Source organism: Sceloporus occidentalis, unplaced genomic scaffold (assembly GCF_023333645.1).
Source record: "Sceloporus occidentalis isolate IW3139 unplaced genomic scaffold, rSceOcc1.0.p SCAF_288, whole genome shotgun sequence".
Lineage (NCBI taxonomy): Eukaryota > Metazoa > Chordata > Lepidosauria > Squamata > Phrynosomatidae > Sceloporus > Sceloporus occidentalis.
This window is the reverse complement of record NW_028317268.1, coordinates 718,380-742,515: the sequence shown is the minus strand read 5'-3', so window position 1 is coordinate 742,515 and position 24,136 is coordinate 718,380. Positions and strand designations below refer to the sequence as shown.

The following is a 24,136-nucleotide window of genomic DNA, read 5'->3' as shown; positions in this document are numbered from 1 at the left end:
CTCTCTCTCTGTCTCTCTCTCTCTCTGTCTCTCTCTCTCTCTGTGTCTCTCTCTCTCTGTCTCTCTCTCTCTCTGTGTCTCTCTCTCTCTGTGTCTCTATATAGAAATATCTAAAATATGGTACGAGTTGTAAAAATGAAATAATAATAAAAAAATAAGCAGCAGACCTGTTAATAAAGTGATATATTTTAGAAATATAAATATCGTTTCTTTCTTTGGGATTGGAAGCCGCGTCCCTTTTTCCTCCCCGGAGGTCCCTCAGAATCCGAAGGATACACAAAAAATAACCGGAGGGGCCGCGTGGTCCGGTCCTGATTACTGTGAGGGTGGGGCTTCACCTATGGAGCGTATTAAACCAATCAGGGGGCCGGCTGGCTTAATAAGGAAAGTTAGGGGGCGTGGCCTCCGTTGGGTGACGGACGGACCCCGGACGGAGGGGATTTCGGTTTAGCCGTACGGGGTGGGGGTAGTAACCTCCGTGGGGCGAAGCATTTTAGTCGGGGTGACCCTAAGTCATGGAGGTTACAGAGTTACAACGTAATGTATGTTTGAAGTTTTTAAATAAAGTTTTTTTACGTGTCAGTGCTTTGATAATAAATAAAGCTGCGGCCTTTCAAAACCCCCTCGGTTGTCTCTCATTTATTCAGGGTATAATATATTCGTGTTTAAGGTGTTAGCGGGACCCACAGGCTGCCAGGCGCTGGTAGAAGGGGAATGATTCGACCCGTCGCTGGCAGGACTGGTTCCAGGAGCCCGGTAGAGTTGGCAGCTGTGATGTGAAGCAGCAGGGATCACTGGCTCGGGTGACTATAAAAGAATACCCCGGGGAGGGGCAATAGAGGGCGGGTCTCTGGGGGGCAGTGAGGCATCTGACGCCGGCCCCCGCGGAGTCTTTGGGTTTGGAAGGTAAATAGTTGAGTGACAGGAGGCAGAAGGTTGGGGTTATTGGGGTATATTCGAGGGCCCTCAGGGGTCGGTTCTGGGGCCCGGACTTTGTAATATTTTTATTGGTCATATAACAAAGGGGCGGCAGCAGGGCGGCCAATCCTGGGGGAGCAAATTAGTGATTTATGTAAATTAGAAGAATGGTGGAGGGGCAGCTTCCATTTAATGTTGATAAATGTAAAATAACGTACTTGGGATGTAAGAATAGAGCCTCGGGGTCTCTGGGGGTCTCTGTGCCGTCAGTGACAGCGGAGGAGAGGGGCTCGGGGGTAATTATTTCAGAGGACGTGAAGGTAACGCATACCCTAGAGTATAAAGTTCTGGAGAACCCGTTATTTATATATCGCCGTCATACTCTGCAGCGCTGTACAATGTGTGTTATTTAGATATCGCCGTCATACTCCGCAGCGCTGTACAATGTGTGTTGTTATTTATATATCGCCGTCATACGCCGCAGCGCTGTACAATGTGTTATTATTTTTATATCGCCGTCATACTCCGCCGCGCTGTACAATGTGTTATTATTATTTACATATCGCCGTCATACTCCGCAGCGCTGTACAATGTGTGTTATTATTATTTATATATCGCCGTCATACTCCGCAGCGCTGTACAATGTGTGTTATTATATTATTTATATATCGCCGTCATACTCCGCAGCGCTGTACAATGTGTTATTATTATTTATATATCGCCGTCATACTCCGCAGCGCTGTACAATGTGTTATTATTATTTATATATCGCCGTCATACTCCGCAGCGCTGTACAATGTGTGTTATTATTATTTATATATCGCCGTCATACTCCGCAGCGCTGTACAGTGGGGCCATGATAAGATTATCGTCAGTGTCACGATGTTATGGGTTAAATGAGAGCGAGGGAAAGCGGTGGAGGGAGGGGGAGAGAGCGGAGAGAGGAGAGCCCAGCTGTGGTACCCAGAATGCACTGATGCTGAATCTCCCCTCCCCCCCTCCATCCTCAGCATCCGCCGCCGTTATCCCCGATGCACAGCAGCGCCTTCATCCAGCAGGCTCGGGGGTATTCCCCGCACGGCCCGTCCGCGAGGACCCCCGGAGAGCAGAAGGCCGGCGTGGTGGGAGGGAGGCTCCCGCAGGGCCCCGAGCCGGACATGGAGGGCCGGATCCAGAAAGCGGTGGAGTTTAAAACGGAAGGGAACCATTGTTACAAGGACAAGAAATTCCGAGATGCCATCGGCAAGTACCACCGGGCCCTGCTGGTGCTCAAGGGGGTCCACGAGGAGAGCGAGGGGGCCGCGCTGACCGAGGCGCAGAAGGTGCGCGTCGAGGCCACCGAGATAGAGTGTTACGACAGCCTGACCGGTAGGTGGGGGAATGGCTGAGGGTGCTGGGGGTTGGAATTCACAGAAAGTAAAATGCATTAACCCTACAAACTGCCCTGGTGATTGGGGGGCTATGGGGGTCATTTATCATCAGGGTGAGGATTTGGCCCGTCGGTTGCCCGCATAACATACACAGCACGCCCGGGGTCACCCTGCAGTGGGAGGGTCCAGGGGTGGAAAAGGCGCAACACCCAACTGCAGGGGCAGCAGTGAGGGGGCCGCAGCTACCTATCTCTCGGTGGGATAGAGAGACCCCCAAATCCTTCATACTCTGCCCTCCGGCAGCGACCCCGACAGCAAGAGCTGGACCCTCTCCATTACCCTATGACGGCTCACGGCGTCCAAATGCAGGGGCCGTCCCATTGATCTATAGCGCCCTTCTGTGTGTGTGTCGCCCTGCAGGGGGAGGGGCAGACTCTGTGACCCGTAGCGCCCCTCTGTGTTTGTCGCCCCGCAGTGGGAGGGGCAGACCCCATGTCACCCTGTCGCCCTCTCTCTGTGTGCCGCAGCCTGCTTGCTGCAGTCGGAGCTGGTGAATTACGAGCGGGTGAAGGAATATTGCCTGAAGGTTCTCGAGAGGCAGAAAAGCAACTTCAAGGCCACGTACCGAGCCGGCATCGCCTTCTACCACCTGGGGGACTACGGCAGCGCCCTGCGGTACCTGAAAGAGGCCCGCAGCCGGGAGCCCACAGGTACGGCCCCGCTGGCATGCAACGGGTTAACGGGCAGGAGGGTGCGGATAGGAGGGGATTTCTGATACACCCCCCGAATCAAACACTCATGACAAACACCCCAAAAACATCCCAAATACCCCAAAACATCCCAGACATCTCAAACATCCTGAACACCCCAAAACACATGAAACTCCCCAAATCATCCCAGACACCCAGAGGCCGTCTCTCTCCGAGCAAACAAATCGATTTTTGGAATCCCATTTTACCCTTAATAGTTTGCCCCAAATCTCCGTCTCCTCCCCCGATGCCCCTGCTTGCGAGGAGCTCCGAATATCTGCTGGGTATGCGGTCATCACTGCTCTGATACAACGTATGCTGATATCATTGTGGCCGGCTGAGCGTGATGGGTATTGTCATCCAGCAATAGCTTCTCACTGTCATGATTCCCAAACCTGCCTATCCCATGCATGCATGTTTAAATTCCCTCACTCTATTACCCTCTACTACTTCTCCTGGGAGGCTGCTCCGCCTATCTACCACCCCTGCAGGACCAGACAGGGTTTTAAAGATTACATTTATTACAGTACCTGACCCTGTGGATAATCTGGTGGGGCACAGATACCTGCCCGGCCCCCCTATGTTACCCCGCTCCTTATAACGGTCTCCTTCCTCCTTCTAGACACCAATGTGCTCCGGTACATCCAGCTGACAGAGATGAAGGTGCAGAGGAGTACCCAGCGGGAGAGGAAAGGGCTCATCGGATAACTGGGAATTTTTTCGGAGGGGTATTTGGCGTCCGTAGGCGGAGGAATTAAGGTGCTGACCCTCCACACCGCTAAACACCTACAGTGCATGATAATACTGAGTACTACCACCTGTACCCGGCAAATGATAATACTGAGTACTACCCCCTGCACCCCGCAAACATCTCTATTTGTCCACGTTTTTAATCCCATGAAGTGCCTGACGCGTCAATGGTCCTTAACTGCATGTTTTTTCCATGACGTACCTGGCATGTCATTGGTCATTAAGGGGTTAAAGATTCCAAAAACCCCAGCATCGAGATTTGGTGACACATCGGGGCAGATGCAGAACCATTTGCAGCTGAAAAATCTATGCGGGGGGGGGGGGGGAGAGTTAGGAGAATAATGCTACAACAGCAGCTCATTGTGGGGGGCAAAACCTGTGACTTCTGCCCCCTGACTCCCAGCCGACAGCCAGCAGGTGTCATTTTTGGTGTTTTTTTTCCGTAAGAGTCACATTAAGTAAAGCGAAATTTCCTGCGCTAAACCTTTCTGGAAAGCAGTACTCAGTATTACTCTGCACAGCTAGTTTCTTTTTTGTCCCAAATCAGCTTTTTACCCCGTTCTTGACATAAAAAAAAAAAGCGCAAGAAAAAATCCACAATTTGCTTCCCGTTTTCCGAATTACCGGAGAAGACGCCATAAAAAAAAAAAGAGAGCCAGATTTTTTCTCCGTCACTAAAAATGTGGACTGGGTGGGTTTTTTAATTGATGTTTATTTTTTGCTGTATATATATATATATATATAGAACCCCCGCAGAGGTAATATAAGCGAGTCCATTATTTATTTCTACAAATTCCGCTATTCAGAAAAAAAAAAATATATATATGTGGTCGAAAAATCATTTTTATTAAATGTGAATAGTTTGTGATTTAAAGATAAATTATATGATGGATTTATGTGGGAAAAAAATAGATTTAAAGCAGAAATATAATCGAATTTCTTAAAGTGACCTCATCACTTGAAATGGATACATTGTAGCCAATAGCTTAGAAGGGAGGGCGAGGGGCCGTCTAACACGATATCTGCCGCACCGGTGCAGGACTCAGGACTGAGCCGGGTTTCGGATTTCCTTCCTTAGAGGGGAACCCACCGTATTTTGATCTAGTTTTTAATTGAGCAATAAGTGTAAGCGATACGTAATATTTTCACTGATAATCCTAGAAATAGTAACTTTTTATCACTTTCATATATGTCACCCCCCCGTGACCCTTCTGGGAACCCCCCCGGAGGTCGGAACGCGGCCCTCGATGATGTCACATTAATAAACATTCTGTAACGTGTCATCATTCCTGACACTATAAACATACGGGAAATAAAAATGGTGGCCGCCCCCCTTTAATTCCTGCGGCCTCACGACTTCCGCTGTGTTTCGATTGGTTAATAAAATGTATTTTAAGTCAATGCTTTTTTTTTGTTTGTTTGTTTTCCAAAACCCTCCCCCCATTTCCCGTTGTTTTCCCCGTCGGTGCCGCGGCTCTGGCAGAAGCGCCATTTAGCAGACGTTGGCCGCCGCGGGATTCCCCGGAATAAAATGTATTTTCTTTGGTTACTATTGGTTTTGTAAATAAAGTCTTATAACGCGCCGTCCGCGTGATTCCTTTTACGGGGTGAGAGATATCGGTGTTTTTATTACGGCGCCGGGGATTCTGATCCCGTGTATCGGTACATACGTGTTTAGTGTTTCGCGTGTTATATACACATATGCCCCACGCACACACCTGAAATGTTGAGGGGTAATTCCCGTCTCCTGATGTAAGACTCGCCGGTCCCGAGTGATCCCTGCTGTCTTTTTTGTCAAGTTATGCCACAGCTGCCAACTCTACCGGTCTCCTGGACCTAGTCCTGCCATCAGCGACGGATGAAATCATTCTCTTCGTGGTTTCAGCAGATCGGAGACCGATGCGCTTTTAATAACATTCTGTGAATTTAATCTTCCTCATTTTAAATGCTACTTTCTTCACCTTTAATATATACGTACCACCTCTGCCGCGCGTCACAGCAGTCGCCGGCCCTGCTGCTTTTCCAACACAGTCCTGGCTTCAGCTACAAAGTGTCTGCAATACCCCCCCCCGGCGCTGTATACAGGAATAGAGCCCCCCCCAGCGCTGTATACAGCAATATAACCCCCAGCGCTGTATACAGCAATATAACCCCCAGCGCTGTATACAGCAATATAACCCCCCAGCACTGTATACAGTAATATAACCCCACAGTGCTGTATACAATAATATAACCCCCACAGCGCTGTATACAGTAATATAACCCCCCAGTGCTGTATACAGTGATATAACCCCAGCTCTGTATACAGTAATAACCCCCAGCACTGTATACAGTAATATAACCCCCCAGCGCTGTATACAGTAATATAACCAACCCTGTACACAGTAATATAACCCCCCAGCACTGTATACAGTAATATAACCCCCCCTGGAGCTGTATACAGTAATAACCCCCCAGCACTGTATACAGTAATATAACCCCCCCTGGAGCTGTATACAGTAATAACCCCCCAGCGCTGTATACAGTAATAACCCCCCAGCGCTGTATACAGTAATATAACCAACCCTGTACACAGTAATATAACCCCCCAGCACTGTATACAGTAATATAACCCCCCCTGGAGCTGTATACAGTAATAACTCCCAGCAGGCTCAGCCAGCCCCGACTCTGTATGTAATGTTGGGGATTTGACCACCATGAGGTTCCGGTTGTTTGAAGCCCAGATCCGCAGCAGGTAATTATTATAGATTTTATTTAATATACACAGATTTAGGGGTAACACTGCCCAGCAAGATCCTTCACATCGGTTCGGCCCACCGCAGGCCCTTCCGTGCCCCTCTTGTAACCCTTTGGCTGCTGGAAGCCACGGGAGAGATCCAGTCCCTCTCTATAAAAACACTGACACCAAGTTAAACTAAGAAGACCACCACAAAGCAAAGATGGCGGCATCGGGCCCCAGGACCTCGGCCGCGTACGAGCCGTCTCCCCCTGTTGCTGGATTCCAATACGCACGACCCCTTAGCTATTCGGGGGGCTAAACAAGGACTTGTCCAACAACAGGGGCGTTTGCAGCTGTTTTCGGCCATATAGCTTTTTGAATCTTTTACCCGTCGTCATGGAAACCACAAAATACATTCATAATAGACCGTCCTCCCCCTCGAGAAACGGGGGGCCCCGGTGACGCAGCCTCTGTTAGGACACGTCCGTCCCCATATTATAAGAAGGGTCGGTCTCCGGCCGGACCCCCGCCTCGCACAGGGGGACCGTGCTGTCCAGCCTCTGCCCCTCCACCTCCATGTCCAGCAGGGTCTCCCCCGCTCCCTCCGAGCGGACCCCCTCCGTAGAGCCGCTGGTGGGCTCGTCGCCCGCGCTGCTGGGGGTGGACGAGCTCCGGGAGAGAGAGACGAATTTCCAGGGGTCCAGGCGGGGGCGGCTGGCGGAGGGCCGAGGCCGGGGGGCGAACTGGAGGCTGGTCGGCCGCTCCACGGCGGGGTCTTTATCGGGAGGTTTACGCCGGGCTGGCGGCGGGAAAACAAAATGAGGATCGGGGAGGCGCGGGAAGCCGGAGAGATCCCTGGAACCTGAGGGGTTAAAATGAAAACAGCGTTAAACGGGCAGCTACTTAAAGAGTGTATTTCATCCAGAGCCCCGGGCAGTGGCACCCAGGGCAATAGTGGATTACTTTATGGGGCAAAATCAAGTTTACAAAAAGAGTGACCCTGTCTGTCCAGTCCCTGTGCCCCACGTTTCTCCCCTGGTGTCCCTTTTTCCTCCCCCGATACCCCTCTTCTCTAGGAGGTCAGAATGTTTGCTGGGTATGAGGGGATCGCAGGATTCTACTGCCCTAAAAGCCCCGATAATGTGTATAGAAACCGCAGGAAACGGCTTTATAAATTTAACGGGGAAATAAACCCAATATACGTACTGTGACACTTTTAAAAGGTAAAAAAATTAAAGTGTGACAGTGATGTCACTAATACATCATGATGTCACTCTATACTAAAAAAAAATAAAACATGAAAGACTCACCCGTGTCACATGTCTGAGGGCTGTTACCATCCGAAGGAGACCTTCTGTGACCTTGTGTCACCTGCCGTATCGCCCCGTCGGATGGGGTCCTCCGGTGGCCCCTGGATGCGGTGGCTCCAGCCTTGGCTACCGTGACGTGGGTGGGAGTCAGAGATTGCCGGGGGTCTTTCTTGAAGCTTTCTAATTTATAGTCCACCAGCGGATTGAGGCCGGAGACCCCCTGATCCTCTTTGCCCGATTCGTCCCCGTAATAGCTGGAGGTGGTCTCGCTCCCCAAACCCATGTCGTCGCTGTCCGAGCGGATCAGAGACCTCGTGGAGTTACAGTCAGAGATGGAAGACAACGAGATGAGCGTCACCGAGGTGGGAGGAATGACGGGGTCTTCTCCCCGGGACAGGGAGCGGCTGGGGGAACCGGACCCCTTTCTTTGACCTTTTCCTCCCCACTGGAAGAGTCCTTTCCTCTTCTCCTCTTGAGGCACCATTTCCACCAAGTCGCTCCCCAGCGCCACGGCGGCCAGGAGGGAGGCGCAGCCCAGGAGAACCAGCTCGCTCTTCCTGCGCGCCTGGGAGCCGCGCTTAGGGCTGTCCGAGGAGGAGGCCGCAGAGGCCAGGCTGTCCTCCGCGGGACGCCGGGCGTCCGACTGGAGAGGCAGCGTGAGGTAGGATTGAGTAGAATATGGGGATTGGGGAACGGAGTCATCCGAATCCACGTATTCCTCTGAAAAAAGGCAAAAAAACGCAATAAAGCCGACAAACGCTGACTCTCCGTGGAGACAAACCCACCAATCCCACCAAACCCACCAACCCACCAACCCACCAATCCCACCAAACCCACCAACCCACCAAACCCACCAACCCACCAATCCCACCAAACCCACCAATCCACCAATCCCACCAACCCCAACAAACCACCAACCTATTACAAATGATCTTACTCCCCAAAGTAAGATGGCGTTACCGAGGCCCCCCTCGCCGGCTCCACTCTTGGGTAAGCCCCCAAAACGTGATCTTCTTCCTCCTGGAAGCGGACAGCCCACCCCCCAGGTTGTCCCCTCAGGTCCGATTCCCAAAGGTCCGGTTCTTACTTTGAGATCTTCCCATTGCGAGAATCCGGCAGCGCAGCTTATTTACCCCTTCCGACCCATGGGCTTTTGCCTTTTTTTTAGAACCTTACCCATCTCGGTGAGGCTGGCGAACCCCCCGCTGATGGGGGCCGGTTTGGGCGACTTTCCCAGGTTGGGCGCGCTGTTGGACCACTGCTTGCTTCCCTCCGCCAAGGACTTCAACCTGCGAAACGACACAAGATACAAAGTAACGCTCCCGACGGGGCTCGGAACGCAGGGACCCTTCCACAATTATAAACCGCTTCTCGATTTTTGGGTCGTTGAACAAATTTTTCTGAAGGTCTCCAGAATAGAAAGGAAATGTAGACGGCCCCCTAACCCCCCCCAGGGCCGGACAGAACCGGCCACAGAAAATAATCAGGGGAAGGTGAAGACCCCGCGACGTTCTTACTTCTCCTCCCCGCCGACGCGTTCCTTGGGCTGGGTAGAGCTCGGTCCCCACGTCCTGCCTTTCTTTTTGTTAGACGTCACCTCTTCTTTTTTTAGGACAGAGCTGCGCCCCCACGTCTTACTGCCGTCCACCGGCGTCACTGCAAGGAAAAAATTAAATTAAACACCCCGCGCTTTTGCCCTCCACGAGACCCCTACTGAACCCAAGGATGGTCTGTTGAGGATCTGCAGCTCCCATGATCCTCAGCCAGACATAAGGCCGTCTCTATGGTTCATGGAAACTGTCGTTCAGCAGCTCCTGATGGACCTCAAAGTGTCTGCCCCCGATCCGGGCTGAACGGGTACCACCGGCGGGAAGCGCTAATGGTGTAAGGGGGGGGGGGTAACTCACATCGGATGGCTCGAAGTCGTGGGATTATCAGAGGGCTCCCAGGGGGGCTACAGTTGCTCGCTCCTTGCCCCTTGCACTTGTCCAGCGTGGGAGACGCCTGTACCGTGATCTTGTGTTCAAAACCTGCGGTTGAGAAAGCGAGTAAAGCAACGAACTCCCAAACATTTATCCCGGACCTCACACACCATCTGCCCCCAAAGGGAATTTAAAGGGTCCTTTTATTATATGACCCCTGCCAAAAAAAAACGACTAACTTCCCGGCTGTAAATCTCAGGATCTTGTTTTTCCGCCCCGTTCCCCTGGTACCTGAGGGTAAGCTGATGCGGTTCCCGTCCTTGTGTTTCAGGCGGCTTTTCTTGAAGTTGCCCTTCCGCTTCTTCACTTTGGGCTTCTCCTGGTACATCTGATACATGATGATATTGAGCTCTCGCTCCACGATGTCGATCTCCCTCTCGGCCAGCTCCTGCTCTCTCCTCCGCAGCATCTCCTCCAGGTTCCTCTGTTCCTCCGCGGCGCGGACCAGCTCTTCTTCACGGCTGCGCAGTTCCTGCCAGAGAGAGGGAGGGAGGTAACTAAAATTAATTTATTATTAATAACAAAATTATTATTGGTATTAACAACAAAATTGGGAGTAATATTCACATCAATCAAAATAATAACACTGATATTAACATTCACAGTAATATTATTATGAATTATTTTTAATATTAAGGAGAGAGGGAAGTAACTGAAGGCTAAATTCATTATAACAAAAATTACTATTAATAATAATTATACAATTAATAATATTCGCAATATTATTGTTATTGTGAATTGTATCAATAATTATAATTATATCACTAATAATATTAACAATATTATTATTTTTAATAGTAATAAAAAACAAATAATATTATAATAAAAATATTTGTTTTTATTATTACTATTAAAAATAATAATATTGTGAATATTATTAGTGATATAATTATAATACAATTCACAATAATAATAATGATAATAATAATATACAAACTTATTATTATTAACATTTATTTATGATGACAGGCCAGAATTTGAAAAATCAAAATAACTCAAAAATGGCCACAAGGTGGCAGCAGAGCAGAAACCGCAATCTACGTTAAATACCATTTATTTATATGGCGCCGGCAGAGTCAGTAGCGTCGCTACAATAGGAACAGTGAGAATTAACAACAATAAAACCGACAATAAAATAAACACCCGGTAACACAAAAAGAGAGAAGGAGAAGAGGCCCCTGCTCCCAGGAGCTTACAATTTGTGACAGCAAGTCCAGGGAAGGAAGAGATGAGCAGGTGACGTTACAGAAATAAATGTTAAAACAAGAGGCCAGAAGCTAACGCTAGAGGGTCAGAGGCTGAGATGGAAGGAAGTTTTACTTTACTGAGAGGGTGGTAGATTAATGGAACAGCCTCCCAGCAGAAGTGGTAGAGGGTAATACAGTAAGGGATTTGGGATAGGCACGTGGTTATCTTGACTCTAAGATTAAAGAAAGGACTGAATAAGGTTTAAGTAGTCACCCCAACCTCCTGGTGACTTTTAGATCAGTCCCTGGGCAGACACGGGAGAGCCGCACCGGCCCAGAGTGCAAAAGCAGTTTGTGGTGACAGTTTTTAGTGACCGGACTTCATACAGTAAAACGCAGGACTGGATAAATCCTCCTCCCAGCGGAGACGTACCGCCCTCTGCACACCAGTGGGTTTTTTTATCGTACCTTCTCTTTGGTCCTCAGCTCATCAAACATCTGCTGGATCTCCACTCTCCAGTCCTCCTGCAGAGAATGGAAGGACTCCAGGGGCATCTGGAACATGGAGGACTGCTCGATGGAGACCAGCTGCTCCAGAATGCAGTCAAAAGACGGCCGACTGTGAGCATCGGGGTTCCAGCAGGCTAAACCCAAACATAACACACGTGTTACACGGACCAGCCCTAAACATGCTTAGTACATATAAGAGGATACTACACTCACTGTACTGTAAGCAGCGTTTAGGTGGCGGAGCCCCTTTGAATGAAAATTACCTTAATGTGAAAATATAAAACTTTGGGGGCTGTCAGACCCCCCCCACCACAGGAACACCAACCCCCAGGTGATGGTTACCCAAATAATAGCCCCCACCTTAGGAAGGGTAAATATTTTGGGGTCAGTATACATCGTTCTAGATGTTTCATGTTCTGGATCACAGAGAGGCGAAAGCCCGGGTTACCTTCCAGGATCCGGACAAAGGGCTCGGGGCAGGTGGACGGGATGGGGAGCGTGAGCTTGTTCATGGCAACGCCATACGCCACGGCAAGAGCGTCTATTTCCCGGTACGGAACCTCGCCGGTGAGCAGCTCCCACAGGAGAACCCCGAAACTGCGAAACAGAGCGATACCGGGTGTGAACGGCACGGTAAACCCAACACGTCACGGGGAGGAATAAGCTCCGGGGGGGGAAGAGGGGGCAGGGAAGCCCCCGCCGGCCGCCGGTTACCTCCACACATCGCTGCTCTTTGAGAAGAGAGACAGTCTGATGACTTCGGGGGCCATCCAGGCGTAGGTCCCCGCCGCGCTCATCTTGGTCGTCTTCTGCCACTCCCTGGCCAACCCGAAATCCGTGATCTTCAGCGTCTTGTGAAATAAATCATCGTTCTCGATCTTCTCCAGAATCAGAACTAGACGGAGAGAAAACAGACATCTTAATACATAACCGCGGAGACGGCCCCTCCCACTGCAGGGCGACAGACAGAAGGGAGCGCTGGGACGCGGAGACGGCCCCTCCCACTGCGGGGCGACAGACAGAAGGGAGCGCTGGGACGCGGAGACGGCCCCTCCCACTGCGGGGCGACAGACAGAAGGGAGTGATGGGACGCGGAGACGGCCCCTCCCACTGCGGGGCGACACAGACAGAAGGGAGCGATGGGACGCGGAGACGGCCCCTCCCACTGCGGGGCGACAGACAGAAGGGAGTGATGGGACGCGGAGACGGCCCCTCCCACTGCGGGGCGACACAGACAGAAGGGAGCGATGGGACGCGGAGACGGCCCCTCCCACTGCGGGGCGACAGGACGCGGAGACGGCCCCTCCCACTGCGGGGCGACAGACAGGAGGGGGCGATGGGACGCGGAGACGGCCCCTCCCACTGTGGGGCGACACAGACAGAAGGGAGCGATGGGACGCGGAGACGGCCCCTCCCACTGCGGTGCGACACAGACAGAAGGGAGCGATGGGACGCGGAGACGGCCCCTCCCACTGCGGGGCGACAGACAGGAGGGGGCGATGGGCTGCAGTTGATACTCTGCAGAACTCCCCTCATTTATTATTTATAAGTGACGTGGGATCGCGTTCCCTGCAGCCCGCGCCGCGCAGGATCCGTTCTGTCGGCCGGCCGGAGGGTTTGCCTCCGAGTCTCAGGATACTCAATCATGGGGTGAATGGGTCAGAATAATGAGGGTTTTATTACCCCAGTCTCAGGGTGAAGGGGCAGAATCTCAGGGGGGCCACTCCTCTGATGTTTTTCTCCCTTCTATATCCAGGGCAGGATACGGGGGGCGCAAACAGTACAAGCCAAGCTTCCGAGGGGGGGGGGGTCCTGGTGCCCAAACTGCACTCCTCCCCCCCCTCTACCTTGACTGATAGTTTGGATTGTAAGCTCTTGTATCTCTGGATCTGGTAAAATAATAGAGTTTGCACCAAGCGCTGCTACATTGGAAGAGGTCAGAACACCTAAACTGCTGTTTGGGCATTTATCTGTCGCTGCGTCAGGACTAGAGGGACCCCACCGGGTCACAGAGATCCAGCAGGGTCTCCGATGACCACCAACCCCCCCCCCCCCGGCAAGTTGATTCCATACAGTGTGATCAGAAAAGCAGGGCTACAAACACCTGCTCCTGATCACTCTACGATCACCAGGCAGGTAAATCAGAGAGAAAGAAAAAAAAAAAAGATACAAAATACAATAATAATAATAATTTAAAAAAAATCTAATTTCTTAGTTATATCACTATGACATCACGATCCCTGGGGGAGGTCTAAGTATCACTATAAATATATTTTTTTAAATAAGTAAAAGATTCTTTGAAAGTGTTACGAAACTTAAATAAAATATTAAAAAACTATTTGATTTTTCTCAAATTTTTAACTTGAAATTTTTGGTGCGTCTCTTATTCTGATGGAAAAATATAATAATTTTGAATATCTTTTCTTCTTAAGGACGGTTGCTGGCTGCGAATATCAGTGATAGTGATACTAAAATGTGTGTGGATGGTTAATAAAGGGTTAATATGCTATATACCCCAGAGGGTTATTCTACGCCTTCCATTGCGTTTGTAAAAAAAAAAAATAAATAAATAAATACATTTCTCACCATTTATATTTATATTCCGCTTGTTAGTTTAGACGCCCCTCCCCCCCCAAAAGTACCTCCTGTATTTTAACCAAATTGGGGCCAAATTAATCTGCATTTTTACAGCAGCGGCCGGAGGTCAGCGGGGCCGCGGCAGGGAAGGGGTTAATCCAAACCGAGACTGGATTTTACTTCCGTTTGTAGGGAAACTGGTTTCGGGAGAGAGGAGACTGTGACTGTGCGAAAGGTCGCGCATGTACGGATACTACAAACAGGTACAGCCAGAGCCCCCCCCCCCCCCGGTACTACTACACCGTGACAGGTATACACCGCGCAGGTACAGCCAGAGCCACCCCCCCGCACACTACTACACCGTGCAGGTACAGCGCTGACAGCAGCAACCCCCACCCCGTACACTACTACACCGGGACAGGTATACACCGCGCAGGTACAGCGCTGACAGCAACAACCCCCACCCCGGACACTACTACACCGGGACAGGTATACACCGCGCAGGTACAGCACTCACTGTTACTGGATTTCAGGTCCCGGTGGATGATGGGAACGATGGTATCGCTGTGAAGATACTTCATACCGCTGGCGATTTGCACTGCCCAGTTCACCAGCACGTGAGCCGGCACCTTCTTTCCTGCCAGTGCCCGGTGTAACGGCCCCCCCCGGGCATACTCCATCACCAGGCAGAGATGAGGGGGCCTCAGGCAGACCCCCTTTAGGGCGATGATATTGGGGTGATTCAACATGCAGAAGAGCTTGGCCTCCTGTCGGACGTTCTCGGCCGTCACGTTGATGTCGTCGTCGGGGTCGTGGCGCACCGCCTTCACCGCCACCTCCTCGCGTCTCCAACCCCCCCTGTAGACCTTCCCAAACCCTCCAACCCCAATAATCTCCTCCAACGTCAGCTCCTCGAACGCAATCTCCAGCGGGAGCGGGTATTCCTTGGGGGCGCCCTTTAAGATGGGGTACTTGAGGTCGCTGACCACATAATTGCTTGGAAAAATCCCTACTTTGTCCCTGATTTTCCCCGTCCACCAACCCTCGTCCCCGGAGACCGTCGAGTCCTTGGAGAGAACCTCCACCAGGTCTCCTCTCCTCAGGGTCAGCTCCTCTTCGGCGGTAGCTTCGTAATCAAACACCGCAGTCCACAGCGGGTTAGATGCCCCGTAGCCCTGCTCGTTGCCCCGCACCCCGTTCTCCTTCATGTCTTTTGACTTCGGCCAGAAGGCTTTGGGTTTCTGCACACCCTCCATTCCCGGAACTCGAGGCTTCACGCAGCAGGGGGAACGGGGGGCTTCACCACGCATTAATCAGGAAGGCCGGGGGGCATAGGGAATATCCTGCCATGAGCAAAGCATTAGGGTACGTCCGAGACCTCCTACGACTTGAGTTGGCCTCGATCCGTCCAAGAAACGACCCCATTACTCAAAGCCAACTCGGACTTGGTCAAGTAGAACCTCGCGGATACTGAGAACATTCATCTATGGCTAAAGTTATAGTAAGACGCGCATGTTCCCCCGGGATCCTGATGGGTGAGCGGTGCCTTCAAGTGTCATCTTCTCACTGTCCAGACATCCAAATCCATCAGAACTACAAAAAAAAGAGTAAATGTTACAAAAATAAAAACGTAAAGAAAATGCATCCGGCTAGAATTGTATCTAAGGTGATACCTCGTCAGCGGGTCGATTTATAAGACCTCAGAGGCCTCTTCTTCAAGTGGGTTCCGTGTAAAGAGACCTATGAGGTCTGGAAAGCATTGGTAACCCTGTATCTTCTGCTGTGTCGGCCCAATAAAAGATTCCAAAAATGCATCAAACCGGTCCGGCTCATTTACCCGGAAGTCCCTTTTACGTCTCCCGAGAGTTTTAATTGTTGTTTGTTTATTGTTATTATTGCAACAATGTTTCAAAATGACTCCTGAAATAAACAACCCAATAAACCCTGAAATGACATCGGTAACGATCAGAAAGCATCCAGCGATCTGCGTGCGTGTAATATCTGTCCACCTGTCCATCTTACACATACAGAGCGATGGACAGACAGATAGAATATTTTAAGCAGAAATATAAATGAATAATCACGGATCAGTTCTCAGAAATAACGCATAAGGAGAGATCACAACATTCGATGAGCAAACTACGTATAAGAAAGGGTTAAGAATGTGCCTTCAGAGAAATCCGACTCCTGCATGTGACACTAGTGTCCGTCTGTCTGTCACACGGTTTCGGTGCAAAGGGATTAGTGACAAGCTCTGTGAAACCTGGAGATTGCCAATGATATCAGGACTGGTCAGACAGCGGCGGGCCTGTATGTAATGTAGGGGATGTGACCGCGTTATCGGGACTGGTCAGACAGCGGCGGGCCTGTATGTAATGTAGGGGATGCGACCGCGTTATCGGGACTGGTCAGACAGCGGCGGGTCTGTATGTAATGTAGGGGATGTGACCGCGTTATCGGGACTGGTCAGACAGCGGCGGGTCTGTATGTAATGTAGGGGATGTGACCGCGTTATCGGGACTGGTCAGACAGCGGCGGGTCTGTATGTAATGTAGGGGATATGACCGCGTTATCAGGACTGGTCAGACAGCGGCGGGTCTGTATGTAATGTAGGGGATATGACCGCGTTATCAGGACTGGTCAGACAGCGGCGGGTCTGTATGTAATGTAGGGGATGTGACCGCGTTATCAGGACTGGTCAGACAGCGGCGGGTCTGTATGTAATGTAGGGGATGTGACCGCGTTATCAGGACTGGTCAGACAGCGGCGGGTCTGTATGTAATGTAGGGGATGTGACCGTGTTATCAGGACTGGTCAGACAGCGGCGGGTCTGTATGTAATGTAGGGGATGTGACCGCGTTATCAGGACTGGTCAGACAGCGGCGGGTCTGTATGTAATGTAGGGGATGTGACCGCGTTATCAGGACAGGTTGAGGGGCGGAGTGGGTTCTGTGTATCAGAATTCCCCACGGTTTTCCCGCCGTACACATTGTATACATACAGCTCAGGATTAAAAGATGGCTCCTATGTGAACAGGTGCACTCAGCAGACCATTGGTCCCTTCCCCTCCCATCGCCTGCCTCCCCTCTGCCCGCAGACACATTATACCCCCACAAGAGGCACTTACCTCCCCTGGCAGCGGTCGGATGCAGCACCCACCTCCAGCATCACAGCTCCCGTCCCAGCAGATGCAGTCCGCATGCACCCAGGCAGCCTGAGCATTGAGAAAACACCCCGGCTTCCATCATCCTGCCCCCAGCCTGCTCAGTCTGCCCCTCCATCACTACCTCTGGCCACCTCCCCTCCCATGGGGTAACCCCACGCATCACCTGCCCAGCCACAGCCTTAACCCCTTGGTGACAAGCCCCTTACCCCTGGAGTAATGGTGTCCATTCACCTTAAGCAAGCTGTCAGCTGTTCCAGGCAAACCAGATACACAGCACCCCCCCCCTACACACACCTCCCTGCCTCTGCCCCGGTGCATGCTGGGAGTTGTAGTATTTTATGGTTCATGGAGGCAATTGCAGCCTATGGCCAGCAGGCTGCACTGTTCAGTCCCCTGGGACCGTGACAAAAGCGTCATTGTGTGCATGTATATATACCGTATATATGTATCGGTGACATTAACATATATATATTATTCTGACTCACTTTACACCTGTAAAGGTATTTAAACTGTCTACACGCACATTCTAAAGGGTGTATGACCTGTCTACACGTGCGTTCTAAACGGTGTATGACCTGTCTACACGCACATTCTAAACGGTGTATGACCTGTCTACACGCACATTCTAAACGGTGTATGACCTGTCTACATGCACATTCTAAACGGTGTATGACCTGTCTACACGTGCGTTCTAAACGGTGTATGACCTGTCTACACGTGCGTTCTAAACGGTGTATGACCTGTCTACACGCACATTCTAAACGGTGTATGACCTGTCTACATGCACATTCTAAACGGTGTATGACCTGTCTACATGCACATTCTAAACGGTGTATGACCTGTCTACACGCACATTCTAAACGGTATATGACCTGTCTACACTCACATTCTAAACAGTGTATGACCTGTCTACATGCGCGTTCTAAATGGTGTATGACCTGTCTACACGTGCGTTCTAAACGGTATATGACCTGTCTACATGCACATTCTAAACGGTGTATGACCTGTCTACACGCATATTCTAAACGGTGTATGACCTGTCTACATGCACACATTGAGAACAGTATATAAGCTACACACACATTCTAAACAGTATATACACTTTCTACTCACACGTTCTAAATGGTATATAAACGGTTTAGCGTCAACCTGGGCACACTCTAAGCGGTGTATAAACTGTCCATGTGCACACATTCCAAACTGTTTATAAACCATCTACACACGCACACTCTTTTTTTTCACGGAGGAAACCAATGTAGATTCAAGGTGACAAGGCAATGAACTCTGTGCGTGCGCGTGCGTGTCTTTGCACACGCATGTGCATATCTTTACACACGCACGTAACATTCTGACTGGATGCCTCATCAGCTAACGAGATCTTTTATTTCTAGAGCGCCAACAATTTCCGCAGCGTACCTTCAAACCAATTCAAGAGGTAATCTATGTGCAACATCTTTACGTTAATAAATTTATACAAGACAATAAACCAATACATTCTACTTTACTGAGAGGGTGGTAGATAAGTGGAACAGCCTCCCAGCAGAGGTGGTAGAGGGTAATACTGTGAGGGTATTAAGCATGCATGGGATAGACATACGGCTCCTGAATCTAAGACGAGACCGACGACTGATTAAGGTTTGAGTCTTTACAGCAGGAGAAACGGGCGACTAGACGGGGGCCGAATGGGGCCGATCTGCCGGCAGGTTCTCGGGTTTTTGTTAAAAGTTACTGAAATGAATTTCATTTTTTTCCGAATCTTTTCATTTGGGGAATCGGGTGAAGGGGGCGGGTAGAGCCACGTGTGCCGGGGCCGCAGTGCCTGCGCGTCGCTGGAATGTGTAACCCTGGTTGATATTGAACGTAAACCTGTTTTTTTTGTTTTAACTTTCGGTGTCCCTGCTCAGCGACCTTTGATCTGGCCTAGTCATGGTGCCGGCACCACCTACGCCAGCCCGGTGGCTTGTGGGAAGTGTAGTCCCGGGCCAGGCTGTAGCGAGCGGGGTGGTGGGGGGGACGGGTGGCATGTCGCCTGCAGGCAGCTCCGTGGCAGGTGAATGTGATGCTTGGCGGGCTGCAGGTGTCTGACTGCGGTGTATTATCCGGAGCGCCACCTAGTGGCGCATGTCATAACTGCACCCCCCCCAACATAGCAAGTAGACATATGTTATTAACCCTTTCAGTAATGAGGAATGCATATTATTTATATATCGCCGTCATACTCCACAGCCCTGTACAATGTGTTATTATTATTTATATATCGCCGTCATACTCCGCAGCGCTGTACAATGTGTTATTATTATTTATATATCGCCGTCATATTCCGCAGCGCTGTACAATGTGTTATTATTATTATTTATATATCGCCGTCATATTGATTTATATGGATCATATGATAATTATGATTAGCACTCTAATCCGTCTGTGACATCACAGCCGAAACTTCAAGTAAAAATAATTAAATATGGTGGCAGTTTTAGGGGCGGAGACATCAGTTCTAAAACATGTTTTTCTACTTGATTTATACGCTTGCTGGAAATGCGGCTGATAAACATGACGGTTATTCGCTGCTGCCCCATTAACCCTTGCTTTACAATGCATTTTTTCACAGCTCTGGCACTGAAAGGGTGAAAGCAGGAAGGATAGATATATGTTTAAAGCGTAATACTCGCTACTGCTCTGTCGCAGACGGTGGGAGTTTGGGGGATTAAAGTGAAAAACGAAAAGTCAATAATGTTAACAAATAAACGGATGTTTAGGTCTGAAGGAGAGACTTCTGAGGTCTCAAACGTCTTTATAATTTGACCTCTCTTTCTATGCCGGCCGAATGAAAGGTATTAAAGTCAACGGAAGACAAGCTCGGCTGGAAAGGGTTAACCTCGGAACGTTAAGAAATCAAATAGAAGCTTCCGGAACGCGGAATTTCATGTAAATTGGAATTTGCATAAAAACGCAAAAAGTACCTTTCATTGTGTAGGGCGAGTTCTGCGTAACATGAATGTACTGAGGTCACATGGTGTATTCCGTTTGAGGGGGAGGAAAAATTACAATTAGGACTTTTATTATTTAGAGCGTAAGCTCCATGGAACAGAGATGTCTGCCCCCCCCAACCCATCTACACTTTAATGATGTCGGCAGCCGAGCGTAATATCCACCCAGATCTTTAAAAATTACAATAAATATAAGCAGTGTGCAAAAAAACACAGTAAAATGAGAGGGTGGTGGATACGTGGAACAGCCTCCCTGCAGAAGTGTTAGAGGCTAATCCAGTGAGGGAATTTATACATTCAAGGTTTCTGTCCAGGTTTCACTGCATGGAGACCGGCACAACAGGTAGAGCGGCATTCCGGCGTCACGGCTGCACCCGCACACACGTGGATTATTAACCCCATCCCTGCCACGTCGGGCATCTGTCCAAACAGGGACTAGTACGTTCCAGCATGGGCCAAATGTTTGTATGATGACTTTCAGAAAGTATACGATACTGAGTAGTGATGATTCTCCTCTACATGCAACTCTAGTTAACATCACAAAGCCGCTGGCTGGTTGAGGATGATAGGAATTGTATTCCAGCCACTAGAAACCTTAGAACCCACCAGCAGATCGGCCCCCATCCGGCCCCCGTCTAGTCGCCCGTTTCTCCTGCTGTAAAGACTCAAACCTTAATCAGTCTCGTCTTAGATTCAGGAGCCGTATGTCTATCCCATGCATGTTTAATCCCCTAACTGTATTACCCTCTACCACCTCTACTGGGAGGCTGCTCCAATTATCTACCACACTCTCAGTGACATAAACCTTCCTTATATTGCTGTAAGCTCCACATTGGGTAAGTAAAATTATTTGTCGGACAGGCCGTCTCGCTGCATATTTGGAAGCTTTAATGTCGTGTTTCTCCGCAGCCTTTAAATTCCAGCCTCGCTCTGGGAGTGTCCACGGAGCCTTCTCATTGGCCGAGAGGGAAGCTGAACCAAGTGCCGCTGGCTCATAAAACACCTGCCCGGGCCGCATTCTCCGCATCGCAGGGGGTTACGGCAGCAACCCGGGGGAATGACACAACATGCAGATCCGCATAACGTCCGCTGGACTGTATTACTTCTGCCGGGAGGCTGTTCCACTCATCCACCACCAACTCAGCAAAACACACAGTGATATAGGTTGTATCCGTAGCGAGACCCAGGAACTTTCTAATCCCGAGACTCCCAAAACATTAACCCTTTAACAGTCTAAAAAACTTTACCGTACTGACCTCTTCTCCTTATGGAAACTACGGCTGTGTCTGGGTTTGCCCCCGAGTCTCCGGGTTATTCCCCCTATCATGGGAGAGTCCAGGGGCAGCCATTTGTACAGCGCTACAGTAACCATAATACTAATTCCGTGGCCCGTGTGCCTGCAATGATTCCACTGGGTGTCCATTCCAGGTATCCACTACCCTTTCTGTAAAGTTAAGAACATACCCGGTGATTTCCATATCCGTTTCCCCAAATAATTCTGCCCAGAATTCTCCAGAATGCTTTATCCCCGGCTTCGGATGGTTTGGGTTGCGGCGACACCTAGTGTTCCAATTTGGAATTACAAAACATGGATCCGGTCCTATTATTTTTTATTGGGAAAACATAGGAAAAGATATAAACTTACCTAAACCTTCGAGGCCTCAGAGGTCTCTTCTTCAGCTGTAACTTTTGCAGCTTCTTCAGCTTTTAACTTTTTTTTCTGCGTTGGGCCAAAAAAAGCATCAACGTTAACTTAAGACTCCAAAATGTAATAAGAATGTCTTATTCTTTTAAAATAAAATAAATAAATTTATATATAAATAAAGAGCACTTACCGTGATTCCTCTGTGGTCCAATGATTAATCTAGGAGGCCCAGGGAATAGTTTAGTGTTAATGTACTGCGAAGGGTGGTAGATAGGTGGAACAGTTTCCCAGCAGAGTTGATAGGGTTAGTACAGTAACCCCCCTTCTACCCATAGACCCTTTTAAGTACAAATTCGAGGTCATGTGACTCACAAACCACTGGTGTGTCTGTGTGTGGGTTGGGTTCTCTGGGGACACCTGCTGGATCCTTGTGAAACTGCATCTAAAATGTTAAATCGATGTTAAAATATTGGCTGAAAGGAGAAATATGTTTTAATAATCAATGCCCACCAGGAAAGCCTAGGGCTTGAGCAAAAAGGAAGTGATTGGCGATTTCCTCTCTGCACCGGTTTAAAAATGCCCTGCTTCTCCGTCCCGAGGGGTATAAGGAATATTGATTTTTTTAAAGTTTTTTAATTTTTTTTTAATTAAGTTTGTGGACCTGTAGGGAAGATAACCCCCAGCGCTGTATACAGTAATATAACCCCCAGCGCTGTATACAGTAATATAACCCCCAGCGCTGTATACAGTAATATAACCCCCAGCGCTGTATACAGTAATATAACCCCCAGCGCTGTATACAGTAATATAACCCCCAGCGCTGTATACAGTAATATAACCCCCCAGCGCTGTATACAGTAATATAACCCCCAGCGCTGTATACAGTAATATAAACCCCCCAGCGCTGTATACAGTAATATAACCCCCAGCGCTGTATACAGTAATATAACCCCCCCAGCGCTGTATACAGTAATATAACCTCCCAGCGCTGTATACAGTAATATAACCCCCAGTGCTGTATACAGTAATATAACCCCAGCACTGTATACAGTAATATAACCCCCCAGCGCTGTATACAGTAATAACCCCCAGCGCTGTATACAGTAATATAACCCCCAGCGCTGTATACAGTAATATAACCCCCAGCGCTGTATACAGTAATATAACCCCCCAGCGCTGTATACAGTAATATAACCCCCCAGCGCTGTATACAGTAATATAACCCCCAGCACTGTTTACAGTAATATAACCCCCCAGCGCTGTATACAGTAATATAACCCCCAACGCTGTATACAGTAATATAACCCCCAGCGCTGTATACAGTAATATAACCCCCAGCGCTGTATACAGTAATATAACCCCCAGCGCTGTATACAGTAATATACCCCCCACGCTGTATACAGTAACATAACCCCCAGCGCTGTATACAGTAATATAACCCCCCCAGCGCTGTATACAGTAATATAACCCCCAGCGCTGTATACAGTAATATAACCCCCAGCACTGTATACAGTAATATAACCCCCAGCGCTGTATACAGTAATATGCCCCCAGCGCTGTATACAGTAATAACCCCCAGCGCTGTATACAGTAATATAACCCCCCAGCGCTGTATACAGTAATAACCCCCAGCGCTGTATACAGTAATAACCCCCAGCGCTGTATACAGTAATATAACCCCCCAGCGCTGTATACAGTAATATAACCCCCCAGCGCTGTATACAGTAATAACCCCCAGCACTGTATACAGTAATGTTTGGTTTTATCTCATTTTCTCCCAATAACCCCCCCTTTATCTGCAGACCTGGAGCCGCCGTTGCTGTCAGTCATGTGATATTTTGGGTGAATTTCCCGGCTCAAACACCACACTGAGCTGATGCTTTATGGCGATGCTAATGAAGTATTTTCCTCCATAGACTTTCATTAGTCAGAAAGTCTGGCTGGGTGATTAAGACTGAGCCATTCTATTGCCCCCCACAGGCAGTATGATAAGCAGTCGCGATGAAAAGGTATCATTAGCATTAAATAAAGCCGTCAGAATTCTGTCCTGGCTGCTTCCGCACTAGGAATGCTCTGTATGTTAACAGAATTTGTATGAATCCCCCTAAAAATGCTATTTGATGAATTACGTGAAGATGATTTTCACCAACAAATTCATTATTTATTGATCCGGTGGAAATGATCATTAGGGGGTAACGGAAACCGGACCCTCCTGTATTATTAACGAAGAATGTGGGCGACGAGACAGCAGAGGGAACGCTTCACT

General features: G+C 49.3%; 2 protein-coding genes across 2 annotated transcripts; one reads left to right on the top strand and one right to left on the bottom strand.

Annotated features, from left to right (window-relative positions):
- The first annotated feature begins 1,949 nt into the window (after positions 1 to 1,949).
- On the top strand, positions 1,950 to 3,745 carry LOC149275452 (tetratricopeptide repeat protein 9B-like). The gene is made up of 3 exons (XM_089504754.1): positions 1,950 to 2,286; positions 2,816 to 2,998; positions 3,660 to 3,745. The coding sequence occupies exons 1-3, from the start codon at positions 1,950 to 1,952 to the stop codon at positions 3,743 to 3,745; spliced, it is 606 nt and encodes a 201-aa protein (XP_089360880.1).
- A 3,234-nt stretch (positions 3,746 to 6,979) lies between these two features.
- LOC149275451 (mitogen-activated protein kinase kinase kinase 10-like) lies at positions 6,980 to 15,328 on the bottom strand. The gene is made up of 10 exons (XM_089504753.1): positions 14,590 to 15,328; positions 12,210 to 12,390; positions 11,944 to 12,092; positions 11,454 to 11,629; positions 10,030 to 10,270; positions 9,724 to 9,846; positions 9,334 to 9,472; positions 8,993 to 9,105; positions 7,826 to 8,536; positions 6,980 to 7,368 (listed from the first exon to the last, which is right to left on the bottom strand). The coding sequence occupies exons 1-10, from the start codon at positions 15,326 to 15,328 to the stop codon at positions 6,980 to 6,982; spliced, it is 2,961 nt and encodes a 986-aa protein (XP_089360879.1).
- Between the last annotated feature and the right edge of the window lie 8,808 nt (positions 15,329 to 24,136).

What these genes read in the sequence shown, in the direction of transcription:
- LOC149275451 (XM_089504753.1), bottom strand. Translation starts at nt 15,328, where the DNA reads ATGGAGGGTGTGCAGAAACCCAAAGCCTTCTGGCCGAAGTCAAAAGAC. An exon ending in GGACCTGAAATCCAGTAACA is followed by an intron (nt 12,391 to 14,589) that starts GTGAGTGCTGTA and finishes CTCTCCGTCTAG; the next exon opens with TTCTGATTCTGGAGAAGATC. An exon ending in ACGACTTCGAGCCATCCGAT is followed by an intron (nt 9,473 to 9,723) that starts GTGAGTTACCCC and finishes TTTTCCTTGCAG; the next exon opens with TGACGCCGGTGGACGGCAGT.
- LOC149275452 (XM_089504754.1), top strand. Translation starts at nt 1,950, where the DNA reads ATGCACAGCAGCGCCTTCATCCAGCAGGCTCGGGGGTATTCCCCGCAC. An exon ending in GTGTTACGACAGCCTGACCG is followed by an intron (nt 2,287 to 2,815) that starts GTAGGTGGGGGA and finishes TGTGTGCCGCAG; the next exon opens with CCTGCTTGCTGCAGTCGGAG. An exon ending in CCGCAGCCGGGAGCCCACAG is followed by an intron (nt 2,999 to 3,659) that starts GTACGGCCCCGC and finishes TCCTCCTTCTAG; the next exon opens with ACACCAATGTGCTCCGGTAC.